The sequence below is a fragment of the Cetorhinus maximus genome, chromosome 12, assembly GCF_964194155.1.
Source record: "Cetorhinus maximus chromosome 12, sCetMax3.hap1.1, whole genome shotgun sequence".
In the NCBI taxonomy this organism is placed as follows: domain Eukaryota; kingdom Metazoa; phylum Chordata; class Chondrichthyes; order Lamniformes; family Cetorhinidae; genus Cetorhinus; species Cetorhinus maximus.
In genome coordinates this window covers 40,598,158-40,610,308 of record NC_135890.1, presented here as the reverse complement: position 1 = coordinate 40,610,308, position 12,151 = coordinate 40,598,158, and the positions used below count along the sequence as shown (strand labels likewise).

The following is a 12,151-nucleotide window of genomic DNA, read 5'->3' as shown; positions in this document are numbered from 1 at the left end:
CCCTGAAACTCATTACCTAGGCATTTAAAAGAGTTGGTTGATGTATTGATTTTGAGCATCCAGAATTCCCTAGATTCCAGAGTGGCCCCCATGGATTGATAGTTAGAAAACATAACCCTGCTATTCAAGAAAGGAGAGAGGAAACAGGGAACTATGGACAATAGGAATAAACAGGTCATTTTCAGGTTGGCAGACTGTAACTAGTGTGGGAACTGCTGTGAGAACATTGATATATAATCAGCCTGACATCAGTAGTAGGGAAAATGCCAGAACCTATTATTAGGGACAATATAACAGGGCTTAGGAAACCAGAATACGACTGGGGAGAGTCAACATGGATTTATTAAAAGGAAATCATGTTTGACAGATCTGTTACAACTGTTGCAACTAATAGGATGGGATAAGGGGGAACCAGTGGATGTAGTTTATTTGGATTTTCAAAAAACATTCATTCAGTAAAATATCGCAGTATCTTTACAGTACCAAAGGAGGCCATTCGGCCCATCGAGTTTGCACTGGCTCTCTGAAAGAGCATTCCACTGTGGCCCATTGCCCTGCCTTAGCCCCGTAACCTTGCACATTCTCTCTTTTCAGGTAGCAATCCAATTCCCTTTTGGATACCTCGATCAAACCAGCCTCCACCACCCTTTCGGGAAGTTTGTTCCAGACTCCAAACACCCTCTGGGTGAAAAAAATTTTCCTCACATCACATTTACTCCTTTTGCCAATTATTTTGAATCTGTGCCCTCTAGTTCTTGATGTTCTCTTGAGTGGGAACAGTTTCTCACTAGTTATCCTGTCCATACCCCTCAGCATCTTGAATACCTCTATCAAGTCTCCAATGAAAACAGTCCCAACCTCTACAATCTATCCTCATAGTTACAGTTCTTCACCCAGGGAATCATTCTTGTGATTCTCCTCTGTACCCTCTCCAATGCCTTCACATCCTTCCTCAAGTATGGCACCCAGAACTGGACACTGTACTCAGGCCTAACTAGTGTCTTATACAAGTACAACATGGCCTCTTGTTTTCAATGCCCCTTTAAATAAAGCCTAAGATACTATATGCTTTATTAACTGCTTTCTCAACATGCCCTGCCATCTTCAATGACCTAAGTACGTATAAACTGAGGTCCCTCAATTCCTGCACATCCTTTAGAGGCTTTCCCTTTATTTTATACTGTCTCACCATATCTTTCCTGCCTAAACGAATCACTTCACACTTTTCTGCATTGAACTTCATTTGCCACTTGTCTGCCCAATCCACCAATATGTCTATGTCCTTTTGAAGTTCAAGACTATCCCCATCACAGCTGACATTTCCAATCTTTGTATCATCTGCACATTTTGAAATCATGCCCTGTACATCACAGTCTAGGTCAATATATACCAAGAAGAGCAAAGATCCCAACACTGACCCTTGAGGAACTCCGCTACAAACCTTCCTCTAATCTGAAAAACAACCATTTATCACTACTCTCTGCTTCCTGTCACTCAGCCAATTTCTTATCCAAGTGCCTACTTTCCCTTTTATTCCATGACCTAGAATTTTGCTCACAAGTCTGTTGTGTGGCACTGTATCAAATGCCTTTTGAAAATCCATGTACACCACATCATCAGTGTTTCCTTTATCAACCTTCTCTCCGTTCTGTTACCTCCTCAAAAAACTCCAGCAAGTTAGTTGAACATGATTTTCCCTTAATGAATCCATGCCGGTTTTCCTTAATTATCCTGCACTTGTCTTAAGTGATTATTGATTTTTTTCCCATACTATAGTTTCCATATGTTTCCCTACCACTGAGGACAAACTGACTGGCCTGTAGTTGCCACTTTATCCTTGTACACCTTTTTGAACAAGGGTGCAACATTCGCAGTTCTCCAGTCCTCTGGCACATCCTCTGTGTCTAAGGAAGACTGGAAGATTATCACTAGTGCATCTGCAATTTCCACTCTCACTTCTCTCAGTACCCTTGGATGCATCTCATCCGGTTCTGGTACCTTATCTATTTTAAGTAAAGATAGCCTTTTCAACACCTTCCTCCTCTCTATTGCAATTTCTGTAACTGTACCAGTTACCTACTCTCTCACCTCAGCCTGGGTAGCAAGTTCTTTTTTATAAAGGCAGATGCAAAGTACTTGTTCAACACCTCCGCTATTCTCCAGCATCCACATGCAAATCCCCTTTTTTGTTCCTAATCAGCCCTACTCTTTCTTTTACCACCCTTTTATTATTTACATGCTCAGAGAAGACCTCGGTATTCCCTTTCATGTTCGCGGCCATCCTCTTTTCATTCTCTCTCCTTGCTTTTCTTATTAGTTTCTTCACTTCCCCTCTGGTCCTTCTATATTCAGCCTGATTCTCCATTGTATTTTCTACTTGACATCTGTCGTACGTGCATTTCTTCCTTTTCACCTTTACCTCTATCTCTCGTCACCCAGGGCACTCTGGATTTATTTGTCCTGCAATACTTTGTCTTTGAAGGTGGCCCGTTGTTCAGCCACTGTCTTTTCTGCCAACATTTGATTCCAACTCACTCGACTAAGATGCATTCGCATCCCATCGAAGTTGGCTTTCCCCCAATTAATTATCCCTGCTCTGGATTGTTCTCTGTCCTTTTCATGATTAACCTAAACCTTATGATATAATGGTCACTGTCCTCTAGAGGCTCTCTCATTACTATTTGATCCACTTGGGCCAAGTCCTTCCCCAGAACCAGGTCCAGAAATGCATGTCTTGTCATTGGACTGGAAACATACTGCTGTAGAAAATTATCTTGAACACATTCCAGGAACCCTTGCCCCTCTTGACCTTGTGTACTATTCCTATCCCAGTCTATATTTGGATAATTGAAGTCCCCCATTATGGTTACTCTATAACTCTCGGTAATTTCTTTGCAAGTTTGTTTCTCCACATCTCTTCCACTAGATCGAAATGCTACATCAATCAATCAATGTTATTACACCTTTCCCATTCCTTACCTCTAGCCAGAGAGATTCTGTCCTTGATCTCTCTGGAACATCCTCTCTCTCCAGCAGTGTAATGCCATCTCTAACCAATATTGCCACTCCCCACCCCCTTTCTTGTCTCTCCTAAACACCTTGTACCCAGGAATATTTAACGCCCAGTCCTGCTCTTCTTTGAACCAGTTCTCTGTTACAGCAATGATATCATAATTCCATTTGTCAACCTGTGCCTGCAGTTCACCAATCTTATTAATCACCTTCCGTGCATTCACATACATGCGCATTAGTCCTGATTTAGGCTTTTTTACTTTCCCGCTTATTCTGACCCCAACTCGTGACACACTGTTGCCTACTCTAATTCTATAAAACTCTCCAGTATTCTTACTACCTTGATGCAACTCTCTGGTCTATCCTTGTTACCAGTTGATACTTCATTACTTCCCACTGCTAGTTTTTCTCCTCTGCACTCTGAATTTCCCCCCAGGTTGCCACCCCACTGCCAATCTAGTTTAAACCCTCTCCAACAGCACTAGCAAACCTCTCGACGAGGGCACTAGTCCCAGACCTTTTAAGGTGTAACCTGTCCTGAGGTATCTTACTAGTTACCACATGCAAAACCAAAAGAGACCATATTAAATCCTACTGTGTTTTCTAACCATTAGCCAACCCTCAGTCCATGCTAATATATTACCCCCAATGCCACAAACTGTAACTTACTGTAATAACCACTTGTGTAGCACCTTAGTTAAAAGGCCGCAAGAAGGGGCAAGTCCAGAAGTGCATGTCTTGTTATTGGAACGGAGCCGGAGAGTTAAAAGGGTGCGAGAAGGGGCAAGGCTGAGATAAATTCAGTGGACTTTAGTATACATAGGAATTATTCTAAATTAAGATAATAATTGAAATAAATTAGTAAATACTGTAGTAAATGCTTTATATAAACTATAAGGTACATCAGTGCAGCTGGGCCATGTGGAATGTGCATCTTGTGGGATGTGGAAGTCATGCCACAGAAATCTAAAGCCCTCCCTCCTATTCCATTTCTCCAGCCATGTGCTGAACTGTTCAATCTTCTATTCTTATGTTCACTAGCACGTGGCACTGGGATCCTGAGATTATTGCTTGAGGTCCTGCTTTTTAATTCCCTTCCTAGCTCTCTAAAATCTGCTCTCAGGAACTCATCCCTTTTCCTACCTATATCATTGGTCCTAATGTGGACCACGGCCTCTGGCTGTTCACCCTCCCCCAAAAGAATGTCCTGCAGCCGCTCTGTGACATCCTTGACCCTGGCACCAGGGAGACAACATACCATCCTGGACTCACATCTATGGCTGCAGAAACACCTGCCTCCCCAAACTATGGAATCCCCTACGACTATAGCATTTCCACTCTTCCTTCTCCCATCCTGTGCAGCTGAGCCACCCCTGGTGCCATGGACTTGGCTCTTACCACAGTCCTCTGAGGAACCATCTCGCTCACCAGTGCCCACAATGGAAAAGTGGTTAGAGAACGAGATAGCCTCAGGAGATTCCTGCACTGCCTGCCTGTTTCTCTTAGATACTCTGGGGGTCACCCATTTCCTTTCTGCCTGTACTTCTTAGCTGTGGTGTGACCACCTCTCTAAACGTGCTATCTACGTAATCTGCAGCCTTGCAGATGCACCACAGTGACTCCAGCCGCCGCTCAAGTTCCACAACTTGGAGCTCATGTTTCTGCAGCTGGTGACACTTCCTGCAGATGTAGTCATCGAGGGCACTTTGTGCTTACATGACTTTCTACATCCTGCAAGATGCACATTCCACATGGCCGAGCTGCACTGACATACCTTATACTTTATATAAAGTGTTTACTACAGTATTTACTAAGTTATTTTAATTATCTTAATTTAGAATAATTCCTATGTATACTACAATTTGCTATGTTTATCTCACTCCCGCCCCTTCACGTGCTCTTTTAACTCTCCAGCTCCGCTCTGAGTCTCGCCCCTTCTCACACTCTTTTGGCTAAGGTGTCGCACAAGTGGTTATTACACTAAATTAAGGTTTGTGGGATTGGGGGTAATGTATTTGAGTGAACTGAAGATTGATTTGTGGTTAGAAAACACAGTAGGAATAAATAGGTCATTTTTGGATTTGCAGATGGTAACTAGTAAAATGCTGCAAAGATCAATGCTTCGAACTCAGCTATTTACAATCTAAATCGACTTAGATGAGAGATGGCATGTAACATATCTAGGTTTTCTGTCAAGATTAAGTTATATGGAAAAGTAAGCTGCAAAGAGGACACCAAGTGGCTGCAAAAGGATTTAGATGGGTTAAAGTGAGCGGGAAAGAACGTGGCAGATGGACTACAATGCAGATGAATGAGAGGTTGTCCAATTTTCTAAATGGAGAGAGACTGAAAAATGTTGATAGAGGGACATGGGTGTCATTGTAAACAAATCACAAAGTTAACATACAGGTACAGCAAGCAAATGATATGTTGGCCTTTATTACAAAGGGAGTGGAGTATAAGAGAGTGAAGAAGTCTTACTGCAATGGTCTAGGCTTTGGTCAGACCACAGCAGTGTACACAGTTTTGGTCTCCTTACCTCAGGAAAGGGAATGTAATAAAGGTTCCTGGGATGAGGTAACGGTCAGATGAGGAGAGATTGCAATGAATGAGATTACAAGAATTAGAGGTGATCTCAATGAAACATGTAAAATTGTTAAGGGGCTTGGCAAAGTTGTTGCTGGGAAAATGTTGCTGGGAATGTTGCTGGCTGGGAATTCAAGAGGTCACTGTCTCAAAACAGGGGACTAGTCAGAGACATCAATAGACTTTTGGACACCAAGAGAATCAAGGGACATGGGGATACTCTTTCGAGTTATCAACAGTCACAGATTGCAACTCTTTTGAGTACAATCACAGTTCTTGGTTTCCAGGAGTGGGACATGAACCCACAACCCTCTGATTCAAAGGCGAGGGTGCTATGAACTGAGCCACAGCTGACACCTCTGGGGACATGGGGATAGTGCAGGAACATGAGGTACAAGATCAGCCATGATCTTATTAAATGCTGGAGCAGGCTCAAAAGGCCAAATTCCTACACCTGTTCCAATTTCTCTAATTCTCCTGTCCTGCCAGAAATTAGACCACTTGACACAATTAGCTTTGTTCACTTTTAATAATGATCATAAAATGAAAATTTACCAGACAGATTGGATGAGTCTTTAATTTAGTCCAGTGTATCTGCAAGAGAGACAGAATAGGTCATTCAGTAAAGCTTTCAGTTTTTGCAAATACAGTCCTTCCAAATGTCAAATGAAATAGTCTGGCAATGTTCTATAAAAGGCCTTGTCTCAAACTCTCTTATAAATAGCTCACTCCACAAATTTAACCATTTTAAAATTGAATAATGACAGCGTTAGGCCATTCTATACTAGAAAGATAACCGACACTAATCAAAAAGCAGAATACTGCAGATGCTGAAAATCTGAAATATAAAAACAGAAAATGTCTGTGACTACAGACCTGAGGCTCTCAGGTGTAAAATGTTAACTTGGTTTCTCTCTCCATAAATGCTGCCTAACCTACAGAGTTTCTCCAGCATTTTCTGTTTTTATTTAAGATATCCGACACTGGTTGTTCAGCAATTGAGATTACCATGTTAGGAGCAAAAGTCACTGAAATTATAAGATCCAGCCACACTTTAACAAACAGGGGACTATTGTTCAAGCAGGATAGCTCATGTGTCTCATCAGTTCCTTCCTCTTGACATAATAATAGCGTCAATCACCACTGCTCTGGCTGATTAGTATTTTTTAAAGCGGCCTTTAAGCTTGTTGGCCAATCAAAGCCTTCTTCTCTAATTTATACTGTTAAATCTTTTGAGAATTAGCTTTTTAGCGGAATGCAACATTAAATTAATAGAAAATAGTAAACTTGAATTAAAAATATAAAAACAGGGTGTAAAATGGAACAAGTACGTTTTTGTAGCTTTTGGTTTAATCTATTTTTTCATCTCAACTTTGAAGTAGCTTTATTAGTGTTTATTTTAACAATGGATAAGCTAGAAGCCATCAGGCAGGAATTTCATTGCAAACTTTACAGTCAGCATATTCAGGTCATGGGTCTAAGGCCTTTCAGCCATAGTACACTGAGGGGCTGGAAACTGTGTACAGCCCCTCAAGCTGTATGCCTGTGATAGAATGTATATTGTGGATATCAAAAGTATTGACATTGTATTGAGGCACCTCAGAATGGACATGCTGTATGGAGAAAAGCTGAATTCTACTGCACTTTCTGTAACATTCAATTTGAAATGTTTTGCAATATACTTTACAAATTTTATGAATAAAGTATATTTTTGGAAAAAATATTCAGGACACAGGTCTCAGTGCTGCAAAAGCAATCAATACAAGAGTCTGTTATCCGTGTATTTTATTATTAAAGGTCAAATTTCTGACTTGATTAGAAATACAAGTTTGTGCCATTGATCTCAGCCTTGGCTCAGTGGCAGCATTCTCAATTGTGGATCAGAAGATCACTGGCTGTAAATTCCGTGGAGTGGCAATCACAGTCGGATTGCCACTCCGCTCCTAGCTACTTACCCTGAAATGCAGCTTCACCTTTCTTGCATGACCTCCCTCAGCTGACTCAGGCCAGGTGAGAACAGTGAAGTGCAGCGGGTTCCCGACATCTTGTGTCGGGGACACTGAGTCGAAAGTAAGGAAGACACACCTGCTTTCTTATGGAATTAGCTGCCATAAAGCATGTAGGTTAAAATTCCAGCCACTTTGAGAAACCAGGCAGAAGGTAAATCTGTAAGTTAAGCGGGTGGGATTTGGGAGAGGAGCTAGCATTGGGGAGCAGGGTGGGTCGGTGGTGAGGGTGTAGCGTGGGTCAGGGTGGGGGTTGGGGGGGGTAGGGTGAGTCAATGGGTTGGGAGTAAGGAGGTTAGGTGGGTCATTGGGGAAGTCAGGTGGTGTAGTTGGTGGGAGTGGTCAGTGTGGGGATCAGGTGGTCAGTGGGGTGGTCAGGAGGTTGGGGGTCGGATGATCAGTGGGCTTGTGGTCACTGGGGCAAGTGGTCAGTTGTGTGGTCGGTGATAAGTGGAGGTCAGGGAGTGGTCATTGGAGGGGGATTGTGCTGTCAGTGGAGGAGGAGGGTAGTGGTAGGGGGTGTGTTTGTGAGATAGGGGTGTTGGGGAGGTAGTCAAGGATGGGTTGTAATCAGGGATTGTGGAGGGTAGTCAAGTGATGGTGGAGGTGGGGGGCGAGTGGTGGTGTGGAGGTAGTCCGGGCATTCCATGGGCGGAAGGGGGGGGGGGGCGTAGTCGAGATGCGGTGGAGGAAGTTGGGTGGGTGAGAGGGAAGGGTAGTTTCGGGGTGAGAGGAGTAGTTGGGCTGTCCCGTGCAGGGTTGGACATTTGTGAGGAGTCTCGTGAGATGTCGTGGGTTAGTCTGGTGTTGGTGGGGAGATTAATCAGGGGTGTTATGATGTGGCAGATGATGTGTGCCAACCGGACCAAATCCACAAGGGAAAGTTGGCCACGCTATCAGAACGGTTTTGCAATTTGTATTTACTACAAGAAGATGTGTGCACTGAATTCATAAATAATGAGTCCACTAAGACCATTAGGAATTTTAAAAATTAAATTAAAATATTTAACAAAAGAAAAGATTTCAAGCACATACGTAAGACTACAATTACTTAATACTATAACAAATCCTAAAATTCCTAATTAACCTGACTCCCAATTACATACCCACTTTAAGGCAACAGTCCAAAAAAGATTTTAAATTTAAGAAAACAAGCCAGCAAGTTACCACAGTACCCACTTGACAGTGGAATTCCAACAATTTGTCTCCAACTTTAGTTACTGGAAAAAGCAGGGTTTTTCGAAAATGGCTGGAGGCTTCCTGAAGGCTGTTTCAGACACTGCTGTTAGATCTTACATGGCCCCCCAACATAGCCTTTCATTCTCCTTTATGTTTCTCTCTCTTTAATCTGTAAATTCCATTGTTCCACATGTCTTTTGAAATGTACTTTCCCCACGATATAAAAACTTTCATGTTGCCAATATTATCAGTAACCTTTGGGAAAAATAAACACTACTTGGCTTTGCTTATCTGGCTAGTTGTAAACATCTTAACATCCCTTTGAAATCCTAACAGCTCCTTCACTTATCTAAAAATGCAAATTTCCACACACCTTATATGCCAAGACAGCATCTATGTTTACTTATTAGCATTTCAAGTACACTTCTACACCGACCTTTTAATAATTTCAAGCCTGCAGTCTACCTGACTCCAATGTAATTATATCACACAGACAGAACCATCTATACTCACACCCATAACCTACTTTACAATAAACCAGAATATTATGAAAATTATGCTTTCGTAACAGGGGTGTGTGAGGGGTAGTCGGGGAGAAGGAGGGAATGGCTGGAAGAGTTCCAAGGCATCAGGCTGTGTTAGTACTATGGGTATCAGGAGGTGGAAGTGATTTTAATTCCTCTGGGTAACTACTGATGTAAGACAGTCGGAACCATCCGAAGTTTGCGATTTAAATCAGAGTTTGGGATGGTTCCTATTGCAGGGCAACTCCCAAAGGAAGTTTGAACTTCCTGGACAATTGCTGTGCAATCCTTACCTGGGAATCCTGACACCACCCCCCCAACCCCTGGTAGGGTGCCACGGAACTTAGAAGTTATAGGCCCATGAGTTTAAGTCCCACTCCGGAGACAAGCAGAATCTAGGCTGGCACATCAGCTTAAGAGTTGCACTGTAAGGATGTGCCATCTTTCAAATGTGATGTTAAACCAGCTTCTCAGGCAAACATCAGTACTTGGAAAAAGGACAGGGGAGTTCACCTTATGTGGCCAACATTTAGCCCTAAACAAACAAAAGCAGATGAGTTTGTCATAAATCTCATTGCTATTTGTGGGGTCTTCCACAAAAATTGGGTCCTGCTTTCTTTTGTATCACAATTGTTTCTACACTTCAAAAGTACTTCAATGACTGAAAAGCGCTTTCGGACATTGAAGTCGTGAACAGGGATATACAAATGCAAGGAATTTCTTTATAAGACTTTATATGAAAACATTGTCTGCTATAAAAGCTACAGGGTATTAGCTTACAGATTTCCATTACCTTTTATGTTTGGAAACTCAATTCTTTTCATTACCACCAACCTTCAAACATCACATTTGAGAATTATAACCCAATGTAACAGAGTTCTTTAAGAACATTTCCTTCATTTACTAATTTGGGTATTTGATGAATATTATACATTTAGTTGTATGAAGTATTTAGGAAGGTTTTTCCAAGACTTAACTTTAAAGTGAAAACTCAAGATTAAGATCAATTTGCGAAATGGTTATGGAACTCATTAGTTAGTAGGAAATAAAGAGAGATCAGGAATAAAATTAGTTTCACCTGACAACTGCGATCAGTAAAATAAAGTACTGTGGATGCTGGAAATCTTAAATAAAGGGCTCGGAAGAAGTCATATGGACTCGAAATATTCACTCTGTTTCTCTCTCCAAAAAAATGTTGTGTCAGGAATTTTTAATATCCCTTGTACTTCTGTTTGTAAGTTAGATGTAGCCCAGTTGTGATGTGGATCAGTATGTGGAGCTCAGCGGGTGGGAGGAACATGGAGTGAGGGGGGTATTGGCACAAACAGATTAGAATTCTGACCGAAGACATCATCATTAGGGCTCAATTGAACTTTTGTTAAAAACAAAGATAGTTTAACTGAACAGGGACACGCATGCACGCACACACCAGGACAAGTCATTGGCTCAACACCAGATACACTGTCTACAACAACTTTGACAGACAATGGCCTCTCAGGATATATGTGAAAGGCTTTCTTCTTGCCTCACCAAGATTCAGATATTACATCCATTGTTGGCATGCACCTGGAGACACTCCTCTGCTGAGAGCAAGAAATGACCACATGCAGGTGGTCTTGCAATTTTTTATTCATTCATGGGGTGTGGCCATCGCAGGCTAGGCCAGCAATTATTGCCAATCCCTAATTGCCCTTGAGACGGGTGGTGGTGAGTTGCCTTCTTGAATTGTTGCAGTCCATGTGGTGTAGGTACACCCACAGTGCTATTATGGAGGCAGCTCCAGGAGTTGACCCAGCGACAGTGAAAGAACACCGATATATTTCCAAGTCAAGATGGTGTGTGGCTTGGAAGGGAACTTCCAGGTGCTGGTTCCCATGTATCTGCTGTCCTTGTCCTTCTAAATGATAGTGCTTGTGGGTTTGGAAGGTGCTGTCGAAGGAGGCTTGGAGAATTCCTGCAATGTATCTTGTAGATGGTACACACTGCTGCCATTGTGCGTCGGTGATGGAGGGAGTGAATGTTTGTGGATGGGATGCCAATTAAGCAGGCTACTTTATCCTGGATGGTGTCAAGCTTCTTGAGTCTTGTTGAGCTGCACTCATCCAGGCAAGTGGAGAGTATTCCATCACAGTCCTGACTTGTGCGTTGTAGATGGTGGACAGGTTTTGGGGAGTCAGGTGTCGAGAGTTACTCACCGCAGAATTCCTAGGCTCTGACCTGCTCTTGTAGCCACAGTATTTGTGTGGCTAGTCCAGTTGCTTCTGGTCAATGGTAGGATGTTGATAGTGGGGGATTCGCTGATGGTAATGCCATTGAATGTCATGGGGCAATGGTTAGATTCTCTCTTGTAGGAAAGCCATGGTGGGATTGATAAGGCACTGAAACCCAATCAGATGACCTGATTTGAAGTATTACCTTATATGTCAAGGGAGCAGGGTCAGAAAGGGGTATAAAGCCACAGTCCAGAAGGACATTGTTGCTGCAGCCAGTAAACATAACTTGGTCAGCCACAGGCAGTCATGCAGAAGAATTCGGGCAGGGCTGCACTCTCTCCCTTTTCCTGTTCGTGTGTTGCATAGAACCCTTTGCTGAGTCCATCAGAAAGGATTCGGGCATAAGACAAGCGATGATCCCAGGTAGTGGAGGCATTCAGGTCAAAGCCTCCCTTGTACATGGATGATGTTGGCGTCTTCGTCTCGGAACCACTGTTGGTGCGCCGACTGACGAGCATCTGCAACCAGTTTGAACTGGTCTCAGGAGCCAAGATAAATCATGGCAAGAGCGAGGTCATGTTTTTTGGGAACTGAGCTGACTGATTCTCTGTCATCTTCACCATCAGGTCAG

At 42.7% G+C, this 12,151-nt stretch overlaps 1 protein-coding gene across 6 annotated transcripts in view; it reads right to left on the bottom strand.

Moving 5' to 3' along the window:
* Positions 1-12,151, bottom strand: part of bltp3b (bridge-like lipid transfer protein family member 3B) — a 146,796-nt gene that overhangs the window by 85,682 nt on the left and 48,963 nt on the right. For all 6 annotated transcript variants that reach the window (XR_013578119.1, XR_013578120.1, XM_078553437.1 and 3 more), the window contains exon 3: positions 6,154-6,192. Coding sequence is in view for 4 of the 6 variants with exons in the window: in XM_078553437.1 (XP_078409563.1) it covers positions 6,154-6,192 (39 nt within the window). In the remaining 2 variants the exon portion in view is untranslated. The remainder of the gene's footprint in view (positions 1-6,153; positions 6,193-12,151) is intronic.